We start from the raw sequence: 27,335 nt of genomic DNA, 5'->3' as shown, positions 1-27,335 counted from the left end.
TCAAATTTAATATGAAGGAAGGAGAAAGGAATATAGCAGACCCATGTATTACGTGAAGGATCAATTTTGAGATCTTTTGCATATTATGATTTTTCTGTAATATCTCGAACTCTCCCTGCTGGCTGGCATGCTGCTGAAAGCTGAAAATCCACTACTGCACATGATCAAAATATTCCCTCTCTACTCACCCACTGCCCCTTGGAGGGGGAGATTAGCTGAAGGGAAAAATTGCCTGTCATGAAGCAGTCCACTTGTGCTGAGCTTCCAAAAGTAGTTCCCTCCAGATGCCAAATCTATTGGGAAGCTCAACATGTGGAACCATACATTTCTTTCCACTGAGAAAAAAGTAATCTCTTTGCTCTGCAGAGAGAAGAGACATTAATCCTCTGTGCTTATGTTTGCCCAGAAAGGAATCAAATTTCTTTCTGGGCAGAGAGAAGTGATTGAACCTTAGGTCTGTTTGTCCAGAAAGATTCTTTTCCCTTAGGGAGAGATATGTAACTGGACTTTGATTGCATCTCTCCACAGAGGAAGGAAATTGAATCCTTCCTTAGCCAACAGAAATGCAGCCAGTCTTTGGTCATCTCTGTCCACCAAGAAAGGGGACAATCTCCTAGATCAGCGGTTCTCAACCTTTGGGTCCCCAGGTGTTTTGGCCTACAACTCCCAGAAATCCCAGCTAGTTTACCAGCTGTTAGGATTTCTGGGAGTTGAAGGCCAAAACATCTGAGGACCCACAGGTTGAGAATCACTGTGCTAGACAGAAGTGTAGCCAGACCTCCATTGAGTCTTTCTGGGGAGGAAAGAGAACAGGTTCTCTTTTTTTTGGCCAGTGGAAATGCATCTCAACTTCTATTGCTTATCTTAAAGGAATTATTGTTTAATTTTTTGTTTTATATTGTTTAGGGTTGCTTTATTCTAGTGGCACAATTCCCATCTGACCAGAATACTCCAATAGGTATTTCTGGAAGATATGCTTTCATGCATTTGCTTAATGTATACATTAAATTGCTAGTCAAGGGATGAAGGATTTGATCCGTATGCTAATGACACATCAGACATCACACTCTCAATCTTGCGCGATCAAAACTAGGGCACGCTCCAACACACTGGCAAGATTGCTAACCCACAGATATCCTGGCTCTTTAACTCCAATAATCAAAGTTTATAAAGCAAAAATCCTCCCCATAATATTATATGGAACAGAAATCTGGGGCCTAACCAGACTACCAATATTGGAACAAACACAATCAAAATTTTTAAGACAGATCCTTGGCGTTGACACTAAGACCACCACTGCTGCAGTCAGAGCAGAGTTAGAAATATATTCTATTGAAGGACTTGCCAAAATCAGGGCCTTTAATTACTGGGCTAAAATAAAAAATCTCGAAAATAACAGACTCCCAAAATTGTGCTTCTTAGAACAATCTAATGGCCAAAACCAAGATTCATGGGCAGAACAACTAACTAGGTATCTTCACATCTGTGGATTACAAATTACTTCCTTAGGCCAGAATAGGGAGGCTGAAAGAAGGACAGTAACCCAAAGGATCCTAGATATTGAAGCCCAGAAAGACATAGCCACCCTGTCAAACACAGGATCTCTGAAGTGGTTAGGACGTTTTAAACGTAATTTCCAGTGGGCGTTATACCTAAAAGCAGATATGCCAAGACACCTAAGAATTGCGTTCACCAGGGCAAGATTTGAACAAAGGGAGTCCATGGAGAGATATGGCAGATTCAACCACATCCCAAATGAAGAAAGATTATGTATTTGTGGCGCCCCTGAAGTCAAAAATTTGAACCACACTTTGAATAATTGTAACTTATATGAAAAAGAAAGGAAACAATACTTATGGCCTTTTATTTGTAATAAAACAAGCTGGGACATAGCAGCCAAAACTACATTTTTATTGGCCGGTTATAACCCCATTGTGACAACAAAAGTGGCCCTGTATTTGCTTAAAGCTGCTAAAAGGAGATCGGAGTACATAGATCAGATTGGGGTGCAGTGTAGGGGAGATGAGGATAGTTGATGCATACATCTATGGCTAAGCTACATTGGCACCAAGCTGGCAAATACCTGTATATTTTTATTTTGTTTTGAGTGTACCAGATGTATGTTGTATTTCATGTTTGTATTGTCTGTGCTTGATAAGGCCAACTGGCTAATCAATAAATTGTTGTTGACACATCAGACACAGACAACAAGGGATCACCTAAGTAAGTGGTACCTTCCATGGCACTGGAACAATGAATCCACTCTGAGCTTAAGCCTAAACTTTAAAGAGCTGTCCAAGGTTCTGAATACTTTTCAAAGCAGGTTCTGTCCTGTGAACTGCTTTTTGGGATTTCAGACTATAATCCAGGGCAGATTCATCACATCCAATAAAACCACCAGCCAGCACTGATTAGAAGGACTTTCTGTGTCCATGTGAGTTTCTTTGATGACTAAGATTCTCAGAATCTCTCACACAATTTTGAGATAAAAATAATAGTTAAGAGGCATTGGTAATTGCCTTGTGGCCTTGAATGTTCAATGTGTCTTGACTGTGAACCTTTTAATGAAGTTACTGCATCTGATTCATTATATTATGCTACAATGGTCCAGGAATGCCAGTGATGTAGGGTGCAATGGTGATGCAAGTACAAAGATTATAACTAAAGAAAACACAAGTTCGTGGTGGAGTTGTTGGCAACAAATTACACTGATGTTACCTTCATTCCATTTAAAATTTATTTTTATATTAAATCCTTTGGGGAACTAATTATTTTAGGAATTTGCATGTTGTTCTATGCCATAAACTGCAGTGGGAGTGTGGAAAATGACAGCTAGTTTTTCATGGAAGTTTTGTCTTCTTTGCTCTCTAGCTCTTATGTCACAAAGTATCCCAAGTATTGCTAAAGTTAGTCAAAGTAGAAAGTAAAGCTCAGCAACTTCAAAGCTTGCAGTGGAAAGGAAGAAGTGAAAAAAAAGAGAAGTGAAAAAAAGGACCCTGCAACTTAGAAAGCCAAAAAGACTTTTGACTGTGGTTGGAATGGAGAAGTAAGAGATGATGTTGTGTGTTTCTCTAGTATTTCAAAAGTAGAATCCTCTGCTTGGAGGGGTTGCGGGGGGAGCAAGGTTGTGCAGAAGACAACACATCTTTTAATATTAGACAGCTGGTGAAAAATAGCTGTGATTTCTAAATGTAATTAAGTCTTGGCAAATTCTTTCTCACTTCTTTCTCAAGAACTGACAAATTGAATTCTCAATTGAGAGACATATGCAAAAAAACAAAAACAAAACAATTGAAACACTTCTGAGCACACTGAATGGTGAACAAAAAGTTAGCAGCAAATCTCAGTAGAAAAATATAGTACCAGCTATGGGATTTTAAACTGCTGACCTGGTGATCCATTGCAATGTATTAAAAAATCCAAATTTGAGAGAAGAAACCAATGTATGTTATAAACAAATCTAATGATTCAAGAGCTTGGTCAAACAACTGAGTGGGTTTATCTTAGGTGTTTTTGAGTTTGTTCAGTGGCTCTATCATCATCATCATCATCATCAACAACAACAACAACAACAACAACAACATTGTGAATCTCATGGAGTCAGTGTGAGAAATCTCATGGAGCCCCTGGTGGCGCAGTGGGTGAAACCCTTGTGCCAGCAGGACTGATGACTTGAAGGTTGGGTTGCTGACTGAAGGTTGCCAATTCGAATCCAACCGGGGAGAGTGTGGATGAGTTCCCTCTATCAGCTGCAGCTCCATGCGGAGACATGAGAGAAGCCTCCCACATAACATCCGGGCATGCCCTGGGCAACGTCCTTGCAGACAGCCAATTCTCTTACACCAGAAGTGATTTGCAGTTTCTAAAATTGCTCCTGACACAAAAAAAAGTGTGAGAAATGCCTTAGGCTGCTCTATCAAAGATAACCTGCATGTATATCACCTTTTCATTCTGAATGGATGTTTGTTTTTAAAAAGATACAATATAGAAAAGGGATAAGAAAAAAAGAGATCTCCATTCTCCATAGAATTCTGTGAATGTTACAGTGGGCTTGTATAGTAGAATATTCACCATCATTATTAAATTTACATAAGAAGTTCATTGCCAATAAGAGAGAAGGATATCTTCTATGTAGCTACAAAAATTTTTTTTAGAAAACAAGTGAATTGTATACAAAGAACAAAGTAAGTGCATGGTGGGAGATATTCCACAAAGCCCTCTTCTTGCATTTTTCAAGCAGGCGAAGCAGAATGGTTTGGTTCAAAACATCCCCTAGTTGTCACTTATGCTTCTAAGCACATGTAACAGATACAAATCCATGACCAAATACAGAATATGTGGGATAAAGTATAATAACAAGGGATAGTAGTTGGCTAAAATAAAAACCCAGAAGAAGTAGTTAGAGGTGCAAGTGAATTTAATTTGGGAGCTAATCAATGAGTTAATATTATAGAATGGGTGTGTGTGTGTGTGTGTGTCAAATAGGAATGCTGTTAATTACAAAGTGGGGAAAAGATTATCAAGGATTGTTATTAATATATTAATTGTGAAGTTTGTTGTCATTAATCTGCTTTACTATAAAAATGTAAAATGTTATTGGGATTTTTTTTCAACTTCAGCCGCCTCCCCTTCTTTTTTTTACATGAGTGTTAACAAAATCCATGGCCCAAACAAAAAAAATTCTTGGTATCTTCATTTTTAGGCCTGTTCCTGGGGTTATTTAGGGTGCTGACTCAGAAAATGGCATTGGATAGACCACATCAGCTCTAGTTTATTAAATATGGTTTTCTGTGGGCAAGCAGATCGTGACTACTGGCTGGCATACGTTCTATATCAGAAACTAGAGCTGATGTGGTCTATTCAATGCCATTTTCTGAATCAGCACCCCAAATAACCAAAAAAAAATCTAAAGTTGACCCAAAACTGATTTGTAACCCTGTTGGTACTAATGTTGGAGAGTAGTCCCTGGCCAAAGTGGTCTCTGGTCAAGTGGTCCCTGGTCAAAAAAAACGTTGAGAACCACTGCCTTAGGAGAACAACTCTCTACAATGTGATAGCAAATCAACTGAGAGGTCCAGAATAAAACAGATAGTTTGCTACTGTGAGATGGGAGTTAGGAAAACCATTCATTTTATTTCAAAATGGAGTATGCCTGCCTGAGCTGTATGGTGAACCTACTCTTCCAAATACTTGACATGTTCACTGGGATGAAGTCTCTAGAATGGTGTGGTGTGCGGTTTCCTGAGCTATTTATTACTTTTCTCTGGCAACAAAACAACTTGGAACTCCCCCTCACAAATTCTTTTAGCATTGAGCCGTAGCAGTGAAAGCTATGCAAAAAGAAACTCCTCCTCTCCTAGACTATGATTTTTTTGTTCCTGGGTTATAAATTATAACTGGTTCTATGATAAACACATGAGAGAAGTTTATTAAACTGCCCCCGGTGGAGTAGTGGGTTAAAGCCTTGTGACTTGAAGGTTGGTCTGCTGATCTGAAAGCTGCCAGGTTCGAATCCCACCCGGGGAGAGCGTGGATGAGCTCCCTCTATCAGCTCCAGCTCCATGCGGGGACATGAGAGAAGCCTCCCACAAGGATGGTAAAAACATCAAAACATCCGGGCGTCCCCTGGGCAACGTCCTTGCAGACGGCCAATTCTCTCACTCCAGAAGTGACTTGCAGTTTCTCAAGTCGCTCCTGACACGAAAAAAAAAACTGCAAAAGTTTTTGTCTTTGCAGGAGGGACGTTCTGCTAGAGCACATTTTGCTCTAGTATCTCAATGAGTGGGTTTAAACTGGGTTGCTGTGAGTTTTCCGGTGTGTATGGCCATGTTCCGAAAGCATTCTCTCCTGACATTTCACCCACATCTGTGGCAGGCATCCTCAGAGGTTATATTGGAAACCAGGAAAGGAAGGTTCATACATCCATGGAATGTTCAGGGTGGGAGAAAGAACTCTTGTCTGCTTTAGGCAGGTGTGAATGTTGTAATTGGCCAGCTTGAATAGCATTGAGTAGCCCGGCAGCTTCAAAGCCTGGCTGTTTCCTGCCTGGGGAATCCTTTGTTGGGAGGTGTTAACTGGCCCTGATTATTTCTTGTCTGGAATTCCCGTTTTCTGAATGTTGTTCTTTATTTACTGTCCTGATTTTAAAGTTTTTTAAATTTAATTCTGACTTATAAGAAGCATTGCTTGACTATCAAGGAAAAAGTGGGCACTAGAAATAACATAATACAAAAGCTGATTGGCACAACCTGGGGATCACAACCAGACACAGTGAAGAAATCTTCCCTTGCACTTGCTACTCTGCTGTTGAGTACACATGCCCAGTGTGGAATACATCTCACCACATTAAAACAGTGGATGTGGCTCTTAATGAGACAGGCCACATTATCACAGGATGTCTACACCCCACCCCACTGGAGAAATAATACTGTTTAGTCAGCATTGCATTGCACCACCTGACGTCCACCGGGAATTAGCAGCTAGCAATGAAAGGACTAGGGCATTGACATCTCTGGCTGAACCTGCAAGATTAGTAGAACTACACTGTATTTGAGGAGGGAGGGAGAGGGAGGGAGGGAGGGAAAAATAGTATTATTTGGAAGACAAATGTTAAAGAAAGGGAAGTACTGCTGCTATGATTATGAATATAAAATCAAATAAAAACATTTTAAAAAAGATATCTCTGCCCTCTCCCCTGTTTGGATATCAGCCAGCACGTCAAGAAATAGCTTTCTAAGATCTACAGAGATATCTGTAGGAACACCTCAGCAAGCGAGAGTCCAAAAGTGGCAGGCTAAAACCCGGAACTTCAATCAGTGGCTCAGACCGGATGAGAAACTCCCTCCTGAGCACACAGAAGACTGGGCGACTTGGAAGGGGCTGAACAGACTGCACTCTGGCACCACAAGATGTAGAGCCAATCTTAAGAAATGGGGCTACAAAGTGGAGTCCACCACATGAGAGTGTGAAGAAGCGCAAACCACAGACCACCTACTACAAAGCAGCCTGAGCCCTGAAACATGCACCATGGAGGACCTTCTTACAGCAACACCAGAGGCACTGCAAGTGACTAGCTACTGGTCAAAGGACATTTAGTATCATGCCAAGTTGTTGTTAGTTTTTTAAACTTTGTGTTTTCAAATACAACTTGTACCCTCGGTTTGCTTCTGACACGATAAATAAATAAATAGCAACACAGTGATTCTGGCCATGGAAGCCTTCTTTGGAGGCTTTTAAGTAGAGGCTGGATGGCCATCTGTCGGAGGTGCTTTGAATGCGATTTTCCTGCTTCTTGGCAGGGGGTTGGACTGGATGACCCATGAGGTCTCTGCCAACTCATAGAATCATACAGTTGGAAAAGACCTCATGGGCCATCCAGTCCAACCCCCTGCAAGAAGCAGGAAAATCTCATTCAAAGCACCCCCGACAGATGGCCATCCAGCCTCTGCTTAAAAGCCTCCAAAGAAGGAGCCTCCACCACAGTCCGGGGCAGAGAGTTCCACTGACGAACAGCTCTCACAGTGAGGAAGTTCTTCCTGATGTTCAGGTGGAATCTCCTTTTCTGTAGTTTGAAGCCATTGTTCCGTGTACTAGTCTGCAGGGCAGCAGCAAACAAGCTTGCTCCCTCCTCCCTATGACTTCCCCTCAGGTATTTGTATATGGCTATCATGTCTCCTCTCAGCCTTCTCTTCTGCAGACTAAACATACCCAGCTCTTCAAGCCGCTCCTCATAGGGTTTGTTCTCCAGACCCTTGATCATTTTAGTCGCCCTCCTCTGGACGCTTTCCAGTTTATCAACATCTCCCTTCAACTGTGGTGCCCAGAATTGGACACAGTAATCCAAGTGTGGCCTGACCAAGGCAGAATAGAGGGGGAGCATGACTTCCCTGGACTCTATGACATGACTGTGAGCTAAACTGTTCTCATTCTGCGGTGTAATAATTCTGTAGTAGGAAGGGACCTCAAGGTTGAGTCTAGGGCCGTCCTGCATACCTGAGGGGTGACATAAAGCAGAACAAGGCCCTGCAAAGAGCAGGAGGAGGAGGAGACACGCGCCAAAACCCTGTTGACACGCGCGGGAGGCTGAAGGAGCGAGCAGGGCACGCGCGTTGCCTCTGCCTCCCCCCCCCCCCTCTTAACCTCTCTGTCATTGCCCATTCCCACCCTTGTTCTTCCTTCCCGCCAATTTTCTTTTAAGGAGAGTGGGCTCAACCTGGCCAAAGGGAGGCAGCCAATCAGCGAGCTGCCTCTCTTGGCTGTTACGAAGATGAGCGTTGGCGCGAGCAGAGCAAGACAAGAGCAGACAGAGAGCGCGCGCGCGCGCGGCGGGAGGAGCGAGGGGCACGAGGCGCCTCCCAAAGCTCTCCGAGGAGGGAGGGAAGGAGGGAGGGGCGCCCCGCTTGGCTCCAGCTTTGCCTTTGCCGCGGGGCTCCCCGCGAGAGATGTTCACCCGCGCCGTGAGCAGGCTGAGCAGAAAGCGGCCGCCTTCAGGTAAGAGCTTGCGGAGGGAAGCTGGACCAACAGGACAGAATGGTCATCGAGGGATAAGAGCCAACAACTTGGGTTTGCTTTACTGGCTGTTAGGAATTGTGGGAACAGAAGTCCAAAACAACTGGAGGGCTGAAGTTTGCCCATGCCTGATCTATACTGGGCATCACTTAAACTGCCAGGACTCCTTGGAATCTTGGGGGCTGCAGTTTTACAAGGTCTTGCGCCTTGTGTTGTGAAAGGCTTTCCTGGCCGGAATCACTGGGTTGTTGTGAGTTTTCCAGGCTGCATGACCGTGTTCCAGAAGCATTATCTAGACCAGGGGTCCTCAAACTTTTTAAGCCGAGGGCCGGTCCACAATCCTTCAGACTGTTGAGGGGCCGGATTATCATTTGAAAAAAAATACAAATTCCGATGCACACTGCATATGTCTTATTTGTAGTGCAAAAACAAAAACAACAACAACAACAATGAAAGAACAATACAATATTTACAAATAAAAACAATTTTAACCAACATACATTTATCAGGATTTCAATGGGAAGTGTGGTCCTGCTTCTGGCCAATGAGATAGTCAGGTTAATTAGGTGTTGTTGTTGTTGTTGTTGTTGTTGTTGTGTGCCTTCAAGTCATTTCAGACTTTGGGCGAGTCTAAGTCTAAAATTTATTTATTATTTATTTACTACATTTGTATCACACCCTTCTCACCCCAAAGGGGACTCAGAGTGGCTTACAAATTATATGTACATACAACATATTATATTATTAGCATAGCACAATACAGTAGAGTCTCGCTTATCCAAGTAAACGGGCCGGCAGAACGTTGGATAAGCGAATATGTTGGATAATAAGGAGAGATTAAGGAAAAGCCTATTAAACATCAAATTAGGTTATGATTTTACAAATTAAGCACCAAAACATCATGTTATACAACAAATTTTAAAGGAAAAGTAGTTCAATACGCAGTAATGCTACGTAGTAATTACTGTATTTACGAATTTAACACCAAAATATGTATTGAATGTATTGAAAACATTGACTACAAAAATGCGTTGGATAATCCAGAATGTTGGATAAGCGAGTGTTGGATAAGTGAGACTCTACTGTATTAGCATTATATATTACTATATTGAACTATACCACTATACTGTAATATTATTAGTAATATTATATGTAATATAGAATATATAATTAATATTATATGGTATTATTATGAGTGTTATATTGCTTTACATTATAATATTATTATCAATATTATATTATATACAATATATTATATTATAAAACTGAGGGCGGGGGCCAGGTAATTGACCTCGGAGGGCCGCATCCGGCCCCCGGGCCTTAGTTTGGGGACCCCTGATCTAGACGTTTTGCCCACATCTATGGCAGGCATCCTCAGAGGCTGTGAGGTCTGTTGGAAACTTGGCAAGAGGGGTTTATATATCTGTGGGAGGAGGTCCAGGGTGGGAGAAAGAACTCTTGTCTGTTTGAGGCAGGTATGAATGTTGCAATGATCACCATGTCCTGATTTTAGAGGGCTTTTAAAAAAAATACTGGTAGCCAGATTTTGTTCATTTTCATGGTTTCCTCCTTTCTGTTGAAATTGTACACTGCTTGTGGATATCAATGGCTTCTCTGTAGTCTGACATGGCCTAGCATTTCTGTGTTCTCAAATACAGTAGAGTCTCACTTATTCAACATAAACGGGCCGGCAGAACATTGGATAAGCGAATATGTTGGATAATAAGGAGAAATTAAGAAAAAGTCTATTAAACATCAAATTAGGTTATGATTTTACAAATTAAGCACCAAAACATCATGTTATACAACAAATTTGACAGAAAAGGTAGTTCATTACACATTAATGCTATGTAGTAATTAGTATTTATGAATTTAGCTCCAAAATATGTATTGAAAACATTGACTACAAAAATGTGTTGGATAATCCAGAACGTTGGATAAGTGAGACTACTGTAATAGCAAAGCCATAGCAAAGCTCTTGATGAACCAGTGTCCAGGATGGTTCATCAAGAGCTTTGCTATGGCTGACTTCTCTGGTAGAGTAAGTCTGCTGTACCTTTCATGTTCCTTGATTTGTGTTTGGGCAATGCTGTGTTTGGTGGTCCCTATGTAGACTTGTCCACAGCTGCATGGTATATGGTAGACTCCTGCAGAGGTAAGAGGATCCCTCTTGTCATTTGTTGTATTTTCTTCGTGCATCTGTAGATAGTTTGGAACTTGTGTTTCTTCATCAGCTTACCTATGTGGTCAGTGGTTCCCTTGATGTATGATAACAACACTTTTCCTCTGCGTGGATCTTTGTCTTTCCTCTCGTGGCTTGTTCTTGGCCTTGCAGCTCTTCTGATGTTTGTGGTGGAGTATCCATTGGCCTGAAGAGATCAGGTGGTTCAGTTCGCCTTGGCGAAGGTGGGGTTGCAGATTCTTTTTGCATGGTCTGCCAGTGCTTTAATTGTACTTCTTTTTTGACTTTTTTGATTCAATGCTAATCAAGGTAGCCAGTTGCACCATTTATACCTGCCTCAAGCAGACAAGAGTTCTTTCTCCCACCCTAAACATTCCACAGATATATAAATCCTACTTGCATAGTTTTCCAATAGACTTCACAACCTTTGAGGATGCCTGCCATCAATGTGGGCAAAACATCAGGAGAGAATGCTTCTGGAACATGGCCATACAGCCTGGAAAACTCACAGCAATCCAGTGATTCCAGCCATGAAAGCCTTCGACAACACATTACAACTCTTATGATTCCATCGCAATGATCCAAGTGTTGTCGAACTGCATTCATTCTACAATGTAGATCAGACATGTCAGGAATGGTAGGAGTTGACGTCCAAAATACCTGGAGGGCCGAAGTCTGCCCGTGCTTGATGTAGATGCTTCCGCTCTTGCTCTTCTTGATTGTTCAGCTCTCTGAAGGCAGACAGGGCAACTTCTCATTTGCTCCTCAAAGCAGCAAAAAAAAAAAAAAGCCAGAGGAAGTATAATGCAGCTGAAAGAGGAAGGCTTTTGTCGCTTTGACTTTGGGGCTCTCTGACTCTGGCCGCTTCCACAGAGTTGCATAAAATCCACATTGGATTATATGGCAGTGCAGACTCAGATAATCCAGTTCAAAGCAGATTTTGTGGATTATCTGCCTTGATATTCTGGGTTATGTGGCTTTGTGGAAGGGTCCTCAGAGGACTGTATTTAAAGGAAGGAGAATGAAAGAAAGACTCACACAATATGGCTCAATCAAAGGGGAGCATTCACCCCCTCTCAACAACAAATCTTCTAAAATAATAATCATAATTTTGTTTGGCCATCTGTCAGGGATATTTTGATTGTGCTTTCCTGCATGGCAGCAGTTGGACTAGGTGGTTCATGTGGTCTCTTCCAACTTCATCATTCTGTGATTCTATAATTTCTTACCCGCCTCTTCTCATGGCTTGCGGCGGTTTACAAAGCAATTAAATACCTAAGCACAACAAAAACAGTACAAATACTGTTTAATACCTCCATAAAAGTAACACACTAAAGCATATCTCTATGAGATACATATTAAAATACAAAAACAGATATTAAACAAATACACACATTTAAAATTAATGTTTAAAGACTGTCTTGGTAGGTCTGCTGGAAGAAATAGGTCTCTACATGGTTTTTCAATTCTGACAGCTCATTCAGCTGTCGGAGTTCTTCCTGCAGGTCGTTCCACAGTCATGGGGCGGCCAATGAAAAGGTCCTCTGGGTGGTGGTCACTAGTTGGGGTTTGGCTGGTTGGAGTAAGCATTCCCCAGAAGACCAAAGTGTGTTGTGTGGATTGTATGGGAGAAGGCGAACTGTTAGGTAACTGGACCCAACCATGCAGAACTTTGAAGGTCAAAACATTTAGAAACTATTACAGTCATAGACCAGCATAGGGAGTCTCATAAAAAGTATTATACATTTTACAATCTCATAGGAGTATTGTGGTGGCGCAGTGTGTTAAAGCACTGAGCTGCTGATCTTGCAGACCGAAAGGTTCCAGGTTCAAATCCTGGGAGCAGAATGAGCGCCCGCTGTTAGCCCCAGCTTTTGCCAACCTAGCAGTTCAAAAACATGCAAATGTGAGTAGATAAATAGGTACCTCTCCGGCGGGAAGGTAACGGCGCTCCATGCAGTCATGCCAGCCACATGACCTTGGAGGTGTCTACGGACAATGTCGGCTCTTCGGTTTAGAAATGGAGATGAGCACCAACCCCCAGAGTCGGTCACGACTGGACTTAACGTCAGGGGAAAACCTTTACCTAACCTAAGAGTATTAAACATTAAAAGAATTAGAATCTAGGCTGAAAGTTAAAATACAGAGGTACAGTAGAGTCTTACTTAGCCAACGTAAACGGGCCGGCAGAACGTTGGATAAGCGAATATGTTGGATAATAAGGAGAGATTAAGGAAAAGCCTATTAAACATCAAATTAGGTTATTATTTTACAAATTAAGCACCAAAACATCACGTTACACAACAAATTTGACAGAAAAAGTAGTTCAATACACAGTAATGCTACGTAGTAATTACTATATTTACTAATTTAGCACCAAAATATCATGATATATTGAAAACATTGACTACAAAAATGCGTTGGATAATCCAGAATGTTGGATAAGCGAGTGTTGGATAAGTGAGACTCTACTGTATATTAAAACACAAACACACATACCCCCTCTATTATTATTACACAATGTAACATGATTTTTGTTCCTGGGTAATAAATGTCATTTCCTAAGTGGTTCTAACACAGAAACATGGGAAAAGTTTATTAAACTGCAAAAAGTTTGTTTTTGTGGGACATCCTGCAGCACATTTTGCTATCGTTTTTCAATTAATATCTCAACCAATTCAACATCGTCTGTGGCAACTAAAAACAAATTTTCTGGATTATAACAATTACTTTCAAAGTCAGTACCACACAGTTAAACAGAAATAACACTTTCAAGCCAGGAACAGAAACATTTTCAAATGTTGTTACATAGTGTTTTATTATTGCCTATTGCTACATCTGTGGAGCAATACTGTAAAGCTGCATCTGGAAATCTAAGAGGAGGATTCCAGCTTGTGCTTCTAGATGTGTGGATCAACCCGCCCTCTCTCTTTCTGAGTCAGAAGGGCAGAGAGACTCCTTCTATTACTTTTATGACATGAAGGAGCAGCAAAAGAAGCCCTTTCCCGAAGGCTTAACTCGAGAGTGCAGATCATAAGTGTCATAAATTTAAAAAGCACTCTCCATCCCTAGGCAAGAGCCCATGCTGAGCCATCGTAAGCTCAGTTTGGCTTTTTTTGGGATCAGAATATGAGCATAAATAATTTTGCCGTAAGGAAATATTTAGTCCTGGTGAAATCGCTGCAAGGTTTATAACAAAAAATGAAGGCCCTCGTCAGGGCCGGCCGGAGATAATTTTTAATGGGAAGCGGGGGTGCTGAAAAGCGCCCCCGCCACCGGCCCCGCCTCCCGCGCCCTGGCCCCGCCTCCCACGCTGCGTGGGAGGCGGGGCCATGGCGATTAGTGAGGGGGCAGGGCCACAGTTGGCCCCGCCCCCGCCCAGCGTGCCCTGGCCCCGCCTCCCACGCTGCGTGGGAGGCGGGGCCAGGGCACGCTGGGCGGGGGGGCGGGGCCAGAGTTGGCCCCGCCTCCCACGCTACTCCCACTCGCCCGTCTGGCCTTCCTAGCAGGCCAGAAAGCAGCGGAGGTCCCTCCAGGCCGCGATTGCGGCCTGGAGGGACCTCCGCTGCTTTCTGGCCTGGTAGGAAAGGCCAGACGGGCGAGCGGGAGTAGCGGAGGCGGAGCCAGCTCTGACGCCGCTCCCCCCCCGCCCAGCGTGCCTTGGCCCCGCCTCCCACGCTGCGTGGGAGGCAGGGCCAAGGCACGCTGGGCGGGGGGGGAGCGGCGTCAGAGCTGGCTCCGCCTCCCACGCTACTCCCGCTCGCCCGTCTGGCCTTCCTAGAAGGCCAGAAAGCAGCGGAGGTCCCTCCAGGCCGCGATTGCGGCCTGGAGGGACCTCCGCTGCTTTCTGGCCTGGTAGGAAAGGCCAGACGGGCGAGCGGGAGTAGCGGAGGCGGAGCCAGCTCTGACGCCGCTCCCCCCCCGCCCAGCGTGCCTTGGCCCTGCCTCCCACGCAGCGTGGGAGGCGGGGCCAAGGCACGCTGGGCGGGGGGGGAGCGGCGTCAGAGCTGGCTCCGCCTCCGCTACTCCCGCTCGCCCGTCTGGCCTTTCCTACCAGGCCAGAAAGCAGCGGAGGTCCCTCCAGGCCGCAATCGCGGCCTGGAGGGACCTCCGCTGCTTTCTGGCCTTCTAGGAAGGCCAGACGGGCGAGCGGGAGTAGCGTGGGAGGCGGGGCCAGCTCTGACGCCGCTCCCCCCCCGCCCAGCGTGCCTTGGCCCTGCCTCCCACGCAGCGTGGGAGGCGGGGCCAAGGCACGCTGGGCGGGGGGGGGAGCGGCGTCAGAGCTGGCCCCGCCTCCCACGCTACTCCCGCTCGCCCGTCTGGCCTTTTCAAGCAGGCCAGACGGGCCAGGGCGCACTGGGCGGGAGGCGGGGCACCGTCAGGGCGGTGCCCCGCCTCCCGCCCAGCCTGACGGCGCCCCCCCGGGCCTGCGCCCGAGGCGGCGGCGTCAGCTGCCGCATGAGTGGGGCCGGCCCTGGCCCTCGTGCTTTTTCAGTAGCAGTTTGGGGGCACTCTGCCAGCATCCATCTGGAAAAACATTCACCTCAAAAATGGGAACATTTAGGTTCTTGCCACTTTAGATTCATAAGGAAACCTTCTAATATAGTATTTTCAGAGCTACTGAAATTTGTTCTATGATTTTAAAATAAAGGCAGTCCCCATGTTACAAACATCTGATTTACAAATGACTCAGTTAACAAACAGCGGTGAGACAACAGGAAGTGAGAGATAGCTACCCCTCGGAAGGGAAATTCACTTCTGAGTTATCATGGGGAAAAGGTGTCTCCACTGAAGCCTTCTTACTAATCCTTGTTTCTACAACAAGCCAAATTTTTCAATATCCAATTATCACAGGGACAGAAAGTGAGATGAAATCTTCTGAACAGGAGCACAGACAGCCAAACAAACACCACAGGAGTGTTAACACTTCCCTATGCTATTCAAAGCTACAAAATCTATATCTATACATATATGTTTTATGTTGATTTTAACGATTGTTTTTACTGTAATTGATGTTTTTATTGGATAACTGTTTTATTGCTGTGTTTTGATATTTGATTGTTTTATCGGGCAAGGCCCCATGTAAGCCGCCCTGAGTCCCTTCGGGGAGATGGGGCGGGGTATAAAAATAAAGTTATTTTATTATTATTATTATTATTATTATTATTATTATTATTATTATTATTATACATGGTTGTAGTTACACTAAAAATGTGCCTGTTCCATCTTACACACAAATTCAACTTAAAAACAGAACCTGTTTTGTTCATAATTTGGGGACTGGCTGTACCTTGTAAACTACAATGCTCTGTACTGTGACAAAATTTGAACAAACTGCTGGAAATAGAGAAAGCTAGAATTGGTATTTATTGGGTTTCTTTTTGTATTTCAGATTTATGTGGTAACAACATTAAAGCAAATAGAAATACATTGTTTCAATATTCTGTACTTAGAGTTGCATCTTCTCATTAAAATAGCTTTTAGTCAAGAATCAGGGCAAATTTTTCACATGTTTACCTAATTGGAATGAGGAGGAAGACAGACAGATATACAACTAACTGTATGCTATTCAGATCTTTATGTATTTTGAATGCTTCAAAAAGCATATTCTGAACTAGATAAGTTATGTTTTTTCTTGAGATTACCAAGTGTAGGAGCTAAACAGAAAGGATATGGCTTGAGTTAAAAAATTAGTTTTTCTTTTCTGTTTTTCTATTATTGCAGAAAATAATATAGACTTAGAAAAGGAGAAAGTGCATATGACTTCAGAGAGATTACCCTGTCAACAAGCAGGAAATAGCAATTTGTATGTTGCTTCTGGATAATTTCCACCTGTTTTGAAAATCTTACTTGATGAGGGTTCCCATAGAATTTTTGCTTGAATGCGTCATGAAATCCTCTGACATGTTGTGCTTTACATTAGAAAGGTGTTAAAACCACTATAAATATCCCAAATCCAAAATCTGACAAAACAGGACACTATCCAGAAAGTGTTTTAGGATTGACATCTCAATTCTGTTTCCAGTCCTTGCATTGCAATTGCTGTACTGAAGCATTTTCACACATAAATGTTGTCTTCCTTATCATCCTTTAGGTAGACCCTGCCTTTTCTCTGAATCCTTCCTGATTTGCTAAAATCTCACCTGAAATTTGATGTCTAAACTGATCATACCATTGCTAATGAATATTTTTATTTGATATAAAATGCACTTGGTTTGGAACTAACAGAGAGGATAAGCTTTTCCTGTTGTATTTCATTTGTGCGACAAATTCAGTAGCTCAAATGGGAGCTGTGATGGTTCAATGGGTTAAACCCTTGTGCCGGCTAGACTGCTGACCTAAAGGTTGGGTTGCTGACCTAAAGGTTGCTGGTTCGAATCCACGAGACAGGGTGAGCTCCTGTCTGTCAGCTCTAGCTTGTGGGGACATGAGAGAAGCCTCCCAGCAACACATCCAGGCGTCCCCTGGGCAACATCTCCATAGACGGCCAATTCTGTTCCACCAGAAGCAACTTGCAGTATGTTTTCAAGTTGCTTCTGACATGATAAATTAAATCTAAAAAGTAGCTCAAATAAATTAATCTAAAAGGCTGGAACTGTAATTTGCTGTTGTTTTTGTGAGAGAATGATGTGGTTTAAGCCTGGTGTTTTTGTTGTCAAGCGTTGCATGTGTTGCTGGTGAATGACACCACATAGGCTACATGTGAGAAACTTCTTTTAAGTTCTCTTCCTTATACTTAAAAGTAGCCACCAATGGTTTAGAAGAGGATGTTTTGTCTTGTAATCTGAGCTAACCAAGACTTTCAGTAGTAAAAGCTGTTGTAACCCAAACATCTTTTTGGAAACAGCTGAAGAAAGCGTATGTTTGAAACTTCCCATGTGTTTCTTGACTACATGAAAAATAAGGGAACTCCCTCTTCAGTTGTATCGTTTTGAATGCGTTTCACCAGAGATTGTGTTAGCACAGTTTTCTAATTTTTAAGCAGAATACAAATACAATTGTGAATGAAAAAAAATAATGTATAAGTCAAACTAGCTATGGTCTAACAGGAGTTAAAACAAATAATTTATTATAATTATACTGGAATGCTGTTTAGATAAAGGAAGCAGAGGAAGAAAATTGTTTATGGTTATTGGGTTGATTGAAGTAACATTAGCCTAAAGGTCCCCTTCAAGCAATGTTTTCTTCCTACTGAAATCAATTAAATTTAAATTCAATCTGGCTTGCATCCAGTCCAGTAGCATTCACAGGTTATATATTTGTTTTTTTCAAATATTTGGTAAGGGAAATAAGTAAGTTATAAGAGACAGATATTTAATGGTGTTTCTAGTAGAAGCTTTTATTGTGCTTCAAACATATTGTATAAATGTTTCTATGTGAGTGGGTGGGATTTGAATGACATTCTTCACTTATAAGCCATATTTTTCCACTGCTTCCATTTTATATACTTTCCTTATCATTTTTTCCTTAACATGACAAATCCATGGGTGGAAGAGAGAAATGACAGGCTCCAACATTATTGAGTTTTAACATGCATTAGAAACAAAGCTATATGTGCAAACATTCTATAGTTAATGTGTTGTCGAAGGCTTTCATGGCCAGAATCACTGAATTTTCTGGGTTGTATGGCCATTTTCCAGAAGCGTTCTCTCCTGACGTTTCACCCACATCTATGGCAGGTATCCTTAGAGGTTGTGAGGTGTGCTGGAAACTAGGCAAGTGGGGTTTATATATCTGTGGAAGGTCCAGGGTGGGAGAAAGATCTTGTCTGCTTGAGGTAACTGTGAATGTTGCAATTGGCCAGCTTGATTAGCATTTAATGGCCTTGCAGATTCAAAGCCTGGCTGCTTCCTGCCTCAGGGAATTCTTTGTTGGGAGGTGTTAGCTGGCCCTGATTGTTCATTGTCTGGAATTTCTTTGTTTTCTGAATGTTGTTCTTTATGTATTATTCTGAGATTAGAGTTTTTTTTAAATACTGGTAGACAGATTTTTTTTCATTTTCATGGTTTCCTCCTTTCTGTTGAAATTGTCCACATGCTTGTGGATTTCAATGCTTCTCTGTGTAATCCGACATGGTGGTTGCTAGAGTGGTCCAGCATTTCTGTGTTCTCAAATAATATGCTGTGTCCAGGTTGGTTCATCAAGTGCTCTGCTATGGCTGACTTATCTGGTTGAATTAGTTTGTAGTGCCTTTCATATTTCTTGATTCGTGTTTGGGCACTGCATTAGATAGTCCTTATATAGACTTGGCCACAGCTGCATGTTATATTTTATTTTATTTATTTATTTGCTACATTTATATGCCGCCCTTCTCACCCCGAAGGGGACTCAGAGCGGCATACAAATTACATTTACATACAATATTATATTATTAGCATAGTACAATATTGGCAATAAATTACTATATTGTACTATATCAATCTATTGTAATATTATTAGTAATATTGCATGTAAAATATATAATTAATATTCTTATATTGTATTATTAGTATTATATTGTATTACAATATAATATTATGAATATTATATGTATATACAATATGTTATAATTATTATATATTATTGTAAATGGAGCCTCCGGTTGCCTAGGGGATAAAAGCCTTGTGACTTGAAGGTTGGGTTGCTGACCTGAAGGCTGCCAGGTTCGAATCCCACCCGGGGAGAGCGCGGATGAGCTCCCTCTATCAGCTCCAGCTCCATGCGGGGACATGAGAGAAGCCTCCCACAAGGATGATAAAAACATCAAAACATCTGGGCATCCCCTGGGCAACGTCCTTGCAGACGGCCAATTCTCTCACTCCAGAAGCAACTCCGGTTGCTCCTGACACAAAAAAAAGGTAAATTATATTGTATATATATATGGTAGACTCCTGCAGACACCTCCTAACAAAGGATTCCCTCAGGCAGGAAGCAACCAGGCTTTGAAGATGCAAGGCCATTAAATGCTAATCAAGTTGACCAGTTGCAACATTCACACCTGCCTCAAGCAGACAAGAGTTCTTTCTCCCACCCTGGACCTTCCACAGACATATAAACCCCACTTGCCTAGTTTCCAACAGACCTCACAGCCTCTGAGGATGCCTGCCATTGATGTGGGTGAAACGTCAGGAGAGAATGCTTCTGGAACATGGCCATACAGCCCCGGAAACTCACAGCAACCCATCCCATACTTATTCAAACTTCCCTTTTATGAGAATGTAAATAATACATTTTACTTTTGTGCACTGCATTTATTATCTGTTTTTAATTTTTTTCAACATTGCTTCAAAATTATCAGATCTAAGTGATCTATAAATATTTGTAAGTAAATGGTAGTGTTTGGAGATCTCCGCCTAGAAGCACCATGATGGTAGAACATAACACATTTCTATTTATCTTATGTTGAGTTCTAAACATTTTGCCTGAAAGAAGACTCTAAATCATATCAATGGGAAGTGCTTGCAAGGATGTGTGCTTAGTATATCATCATGTGCAATCATGCTTTTTATTTCATTATGTTGTTAATAAGTAAAAGTGGTCTTAAGCCTTCTGTCTGAGTGAATTTACTTGTCTGTATTCCTTCTTATACATCCTAAGCAATTATGTTTTCTTTTAACCCTTTGAATATCTTTACAGATATAGACACTAGGTGTAGAGAGGGAGGGGTATGTATGGGATTTATCAGACACCTGTGTTGCTACTAGTCCTGAGTTTGTGCATACAGATGCACATGAGAAAATGTTGTAAGTTTCTTTGTAGAATAGAAAGTATGTGGATGCATCTATACTGTAGAATTAGTGCAATTTGACACCACTTCAACTACTATGGCTCAATGGTATTGAAACCATCAGAGTTGTTGTTTGGCCAGCACTATTGGGCAGAGAAGGCTAAATACCTTGTAAAACCAGAGATTCCATGATCCCATAGCATTGAGCAATGGCAGTTCAAGTGGGGTCAAACTGCATTCATTCTACAGTGCAGGTGTACCATGTGTGGATCTTCCGTGTGCACATCTAGCTGTCCAAAAGTTGATCAGACCAAAGGGAGGGAGACTAGTTGAGTGTATGGGAGTCATGTGCAGGTGCTCCATTGTTGATACTAGGCAGTTGCCATAATATTGATGTCCGTAGTTGAAAACACCACTTAAAACTAATCCTCACACAGAATCACTGGAAGCAATAACACGAGTTTTGTCAAGAGTCAGACGCCAGTTAACATACAAAACAGAGTTTATTCCGAAGATAAGCCAGAAAATAACATAAACACAGGAAATATCCTTGAAACACTTCACTTTTCAGTGTTTCGAGAGTAGATTGGACAATAATAACTCAAAAACGAGCCACGCTAATTTCCCATGCTGGCATTCAATAAAAAACTAAATAACGCTTCAATTCAGCTTTGGAAAACAAATAGAGTTAATTGCTGGAAAATAAACAAACTAGAAAAGCAATAAAGCTGCTTCCATGGTGCAGATAAGCCGAAAGCCTCAAAGGGATGATGAATAGCCGTCGTCAGAAGAATCCAAGGTCAGGTCAGGAGGCAGCAGAAATTCCGAAAGACAAACCAATAGTCAGAAGCCGGGAGTAGCCGTCAGTCAGAGGGTGTAGACAGAAGCCAGGTCAAATTCAATCCAAAGTCCGAAGAGGGTGCAGTCATCCAAAACAGGTCCACGATAAGACACAGCGAGAGCCAAGCTAGGTGATATCAGCAGATTCAAATCATAGTCCAAGTCCAGTCTTCATGGAAACACAGAGATCCCAATGGCGCCTCAGCAACACCTTGCCACACGCAAAGTGCAGTGGCCAAACATTCCCATTTTATTCCCCTTCCTCCTGGGTGACCAAACACTCACACCCAAACACCAGGTGTCCCAAATCTACTCAGAGTCTGAACTCCACACAGCTAGAGCTCGTGGATCTGGAGTACCTAGCAATTCGTCGGAGTCCCAATCATCCTGCCCACACTTAGCCCCATGAACACTTAAAGAACCATCCTCCCTTCTCCAAGCATCCCAATTGGGATCAGCTCCTGCAGAAACCCCAGGTTCAGAAGTATCCATAGGCCCCAAATCCCCAGACATCTCCGGTGGCTGTGCCCATTCAGTGCCCGCTTCCCCAGCCACCACCTGTTCCTCAGCATCCATCTCCCCATCTGAATCTTCCTCAGAAGATCCCCCATATAGCTCTCTAAGTCGCTTCCTGCGCAACTCCTCCAGTGAACCCTCATCACGAGGGTTTTTTCTTCCTCTTCGAATTCCATCACCATCAACCATAATCCCCGAAGGCGCAGTCACAACAAGTTTGTTATGTATAGTTTAAGTCCCATTGAAACTACATATCTGGACTGGGGTCTCTTACTGCTCAGTGCGGAAATAGGGACTCAAGTACTGCACTGCTGTTTGCACTTAATTGAGAGTAAATTTGAGCCCTTCCACACAGCCATATAACCCAGAATATCAAGGCAGGAAATCCCACAATATCTGCTTTGAACTGGTTTATCGGAGTTCATATAGCCATATATTAAGGTTTAAAGCAGCTGTGTGGAACTTACTCCTGAGTAAGCATGCATAACTGCATAGAGATTTTTAAAACAATGTATTTGAAAATACAGCATCTTAAGAATTAGATCTGTGAATTGTTGGTGCTATGAATAAACCACAAATAGTTTAGGTTGAAACTATCTCAAGGTTTCTTGTTAACACCTAAAGTTCACAGATCCAGTTCTCAAGATACTTCAAACACACAAAAAAGTCATTGTAACCCACAAATGTTCTAATGCAATACTTCAATAGAAAAATTGCTTCTGTTTTATATTTACATGGGAAGAGATGCATTTTTACAATCTGTATTTTAGTAGCATAAAAGCCCAACTATAAACCTGACATCTGCCATTCTAGTAGAATCAAATAAGCACAAATCCAGTAAAGCATCATTCCAACTGTTGTTACTGCTGGATTAGTTTTTCCTACTAATCAGCTTCTAAAAAAATAAACAGCTTCCTGAGATACATCAACTAAAGCAAGTAACTACTCCCACAAGAAGATGAAAAGCCAAATCTTGGTGAAACTATGTACCACTTCCATGTATCATTGTTCTTGGCATTTGTTAAGTCTTCAGCAGCCAAACAACAGGAATAATAAAATCTCAAAGAAAATCTTTGATCCCTTATCTATCTTTAAAATTTCAGTGGGGTAGACTGTTAAGAAGACTGTTAAGAATTAGGCATGGTACTAACTATGTTCAAAACTATTTGTATTGTTCCAGAACTTTTATCAGGACTTCACTGTGTGGGTGAGAGGTTTAAAAGCTTTTATCCTCAGCCATGAATGATACTAATTAAAATCTCCCCCTTCAGTAGCATTTAACCTTAGGAAGTGCTTTTTCTCTAAAACTTAGTCTTTCTTCCAAAGTTAATTACAGCTGGGGTAGGAATTTTTCTCAGGACTCTAGTTTAGAGTGATAATAATTTCCCAATATCAATTTTCAAATACACTGCAGTAGATTGGCTAGTGACATACAGTCAGCCTTCTGTATCCACAGATTCGATGTCCATGGAAAAGGCAAACGTTGACTTTGCAATGTTATATAAGGCACACCATTTCATTATTCCATCGTTTGTTATTTGACTTCAGCATCCATGGGTTTTGGTATTTACAAAGTGTCCTGGAACTAAATCCTAGGGGATAACAAGGACCCACTGTATTTAACATGTCTACTTTGATACCAAGATCAAAGCAGGAAGAGACCAAACTCCTATATATTTATAGAGTTTTTCTATTTTATGATATATATTTTTTTGTCCCCACACCACCGGATTAGATTTAATGTGCTAGACCCAGAATTTAGGACTGCTAGGTTCCTTGACCTTACATTTAAATATTTGAGAACTGCCTTTGTTTCAGTTGCACTGCTACAGCAATGGCATAACCAGTAACATTGTGGTTTTATTTTCTCTCATGTATATTTTAATTGGTTTATAAAATATTGATGCATATTTTCTAGTGGTATTAACAAAATATTCAACACTAGCTAAACCTGGCCATGCTTCGCTGCTGCTCAGGATGACATGTAATGAATCTGAAAGTAAATAAAAGTATTGTAGTGAACATACATTCAGTGTGAAAACACATCATTCAATTCAATACCCTGCCTTGCATTGCTGTGTCTATGTGGAATGTATGGAAAGGAAGGAAAAAGAGTTTTTCAAAAATCATTTTTATTGTAATGTTCGTGGCTTGACTACATTTTTGGTTTGTCTTTTTTATGCATAAACATTAAGATCAGATGATTTACTGACTCTGATGCATGTGGCATATAATTGCCCATGAGAGAAGCACTTGTTTCCTAATTTCAAACCGCACACTTGCAAAGATTGCCCCTGTGCTTTATTGATAGTCATTGCGAACGCAAGGTGTATTGGTAATGGAAGTTGTTTGAACTCGAATGCCATGTCAGTCAGAATGAGTTGAATTCCCAGGGCAATCACCCCCAACTCTTGCGTGTATGTAATGTTGGCCATGTTGGGTCTGTGTGCCACGTTTGGTCCAGATCCGTTGTCGGTGGGGTTTAATGCACTCTGAATAAGGGTGAACTACAATTCCCATAATCAAGGTCAACTCCAACATACCACAGGAGTATGTTCAGTTGCTCATGGGGGCTCTCTGTGCCAAGTTTGGTCCCGGCCCATGGTTGGTGTGGGTCACAATTTCTTTGGATACAGGTGAACTATAACTCCTGTAAATCAAGGCTGATACCCCCCAAACCTTTCCAGTATTTTCTGTTGGTCATGGTGAGTCTGTGTGCCTAGTTATGTCCAGGTCCGTCATTTGTGTGGGTCTATGTGGTCTGTTGAAGTTGGAGCTGAATTGGGTGAAGGTACTGCAAATCCCATCATTCATGGTCCATCCTCCTCCTGTCGGCATCATGACATGAAGTAGGTAATGGAGTGTCTATATGCCAAATATGGTCCATGTCCGTCATTCGTGGGGGGCATAGTGGTCTGTGGGAGCAGTTTCAGGTGAAGGTACTGCATATCCCATCATCCATTGTCTGTCCTCCTCAAACCGCACTAAGACGTAATGTGGGTCATGGGGGTCTGTGTGCCAGGTTTGGTCCTGATCTGTCATTGGTGCAAGTCGCAGTGGTCTGTTGGAGCTGAAGTTATTGAATGTCCATGGTTCTCCCTCAAACACATTTTACTATATAAACACGCTCATATTGGAATGCAACATTGTGTCAAAATTTCAAGTTAATCAATCAACTGCTTTTCGAGTTCTGCTTGCACAAAAATATGCAGACTGCATTTTTATATATAAAGTTATCTAGAAGTTAAATAGGAAATAGCCATCTCAGTAGTCACATCCTCGTCCTAAAAAAGAAGTCAGCCTCCAATGACACATTGTAATATCACTTTTATCATAGCTCTTTTATGATAATCAGGAGGTGCAATTTCTTTCATCTGTACAATATTGTAGTAATGTTGCAACAAAATACATGGTGCTACAGCAAAAAAGGTATATCTTCAGGAAACTGCCATTGTCAAGAATGAGACTATGGCTGGATCTACACTGACATATAATCCAGGTTATCGAAGTAGATAATCTCTACTATCGGAGTAGATTATATGAGTCTCCAGGGGCCCCTGGTGGCACAGTGTGTTAAAACGCTGAGCTGCTGAACTTGCGGACCAAAAGGTCGCAGGCTCGAATCCGGGGAGCGGAATGAGCGCCAGCTGTTAGCCCCAGCTTCGGCAGGAAGGTAACGGCGCTCCATGCAGTCATGCTGGCCACATGACCTTGGAGGTGTCTATGAACAACGCCAGCTCTTCAGCTTAGAAATGGAGATGAGTACCAACCCCCAGAGTCGGACACGACTGGACTTAACGTCAAGGAAAACCTTTACCTTTACTATATGAGTCTCCATTGCCATATAATTCAATTCAAAGCAGATAATCTGGATTTTATATGACAGTGTAGATCCAGCATATTTTATGATAGGTTTGGACAGAGTTAAAGCAAATACTTCAAAATCTCTACAATGAAATTGTATGATTTTATGCAAATCACCTGATACTTTGAAAACTGGTATGTTAAGTTTGCTCATTGCAATGTGTTGGAGCATGGTTTTTTAGTTTATTGGTTTATGAAATATTGATTCATGTTTTCCGATGTTATTAACAAAATACCAGAATCATTCATGTTCCTGGGTATTTGAGTTATAGCTGTGATTAGAGTGATCTCCCACTAGAATCATAGAGTTGAAAGTGACCTCTTGGGCCAACAAGTCCAACCCCCTGCCAAGAATCAGGAAAATTGCATTCAAAGCACCCCCTGACAGATGACCACCCAGCTTCTGTTTAAAAGCCTCCAAAGAAGGAGCCTTCACCACACTCTGGGGCAGAGAGTTCCACTGCTAAACAGTTCTCACAGTTAGGAAGTTCCTCCTAATGGTACTACCTTTCAGCAGTGATGGATTTGCGTGCTTTATGAAGTAAGCAGCATTTCTGCTAGTAAGGTTTTCAATGGCAAACCAGCTTTTTCTGAGAAGTCAGACTAAATGTGGCAAATAGCTACTGGGCAGCAACAGCCGTGGATGTTGGGAGATTTCTCAGAAATAGTGACAATAACACTATAGCTAACACTTGTTAGCACTTAGGACAGGGAGACATGGTAAACCCTTTTGGAATGTCTTTTATTAGAAATCCTGTGATGATAATAATCCAAAGCTAAGCAAGAGATAGTATCAGATGAGATTTCCAGATTAAATGGCACTTAAACTACTGGGGTATAGCAGAAGACTACTGCCATTAGCCCTATGGTCAAGGGCGGTTCACCCAGAGGCCAACTAGGGGGCTGCCGAAGGTGCCATGCTCTGGGGGCGCAGTTGAGGCGTCTCTTGAGGCGTCTCCAAGTTGAGCAGCTTCTTGTCTTTTTTTTATTTTTTCCCTTCCCCGCTGGGAGGGGGCAGGCCCTCACATGTGCACACATGCGTGCATGCATGCACGCGCACCCCGCCCCCTCCTTCCAGACTCGCTGCCGGAGACAGGCAGGCGAGGAGGGAGGTGCGGCCCAAGGGACAAAAGAGACCTTCACCGGTGCGGACAATGGCAAGGTAGGGACGCTGTCGGTGCGAGGAGGAGGAGGAGGGGGGCCGGCTGTGGGGGAGCCAAAATTCTGTTTGCCTACACAGGAAAATTACCTAGGGCCGGCCCTGCCTATGGTTAATGACACAACTGGCCTCAAGCCAACAAGATATTCAGGTGTAGTCAGGCTCAGGCGTGAAAGGAAAGTCTGAAGATGCACAGCATATATTACAGGAAGATTTAACATGAAAAGCATGAATCAGGGAAAATTAAAAATTGTTAGACAAGAAATGCTAGGTATAAACATTGAAATATTTGGGGTAGGCTGGAATGGATAGAAGTGGGAGATTTTGAGCCATATAATTATAGATTTTCACACCTAAGAACTTCATGAGATGGTTTTCCTCCTCCATTTGTACACATTTCAAAAACAGACTCCCATGAGAGCCTATCTCCTCCTGTCAAGAATCGACCCCTCTCCTCTGCATGCATGTAGAAATGCCTGAAAATTTGTATTTTTCCTAGGAATGGGAAGTGATGGATTCCTTCACTTACACTCTATTTTATGAAGTGCCCTCCATGATCC

The 27,335-nt window shown here is 42.2% G+C and overlaps 1 protein-coding gene across 2 annotated transcripts in view; it reads left to right on the top strand.

Annotated features, from left to right (window-relative positions):
* The first annotated feature begins 8,272 nt into the window (after nt 1–8,272).
* Nucleotides 8,273–27,335, top strand: part of rgs10 (regulator of G protein signaling 10) — a 37,644-nt gene continuing 18,581 nt past the window's right edge. Inside the window, exon 1 of one of the 2 annotated variants that reach the window (XM_062976003.1) lies at nt 8,273–8,490. In XM_062976003.1, coding sequence (XP_062832073.1) covers nt 8,442–8,490 — 49 coding nt within the window. In that variant the 5' untranslated portion in view covers nt 8,273–8,441. Of the gene's footprint in view, nt 8,491–26,645; nt 26,779–27,335 lie in introns of those variants that run through there. The other variant, XM_016992247.2, reaches the window with a different exon arrangement.

This window comes from Anolis carolinensis, chromosome 3, assembly GCF_035594765.1.
Source record: "Anolis carolinensis isolate JA03-04 chromosome 3, rAnoCar3.1.pri, whole genome shotgun sequence".
Taxonomy (NCBI): Eukaryota; Metazoa; Chordata; class Lepidosauria; order Squamata; family Dactyloidae; genus Anolis; species Anolis carolinensis.
Note: the sequence above shows the minus strand (reverse complement) of the source record. Positions and strands in the feature narration are given on the sequence as shown.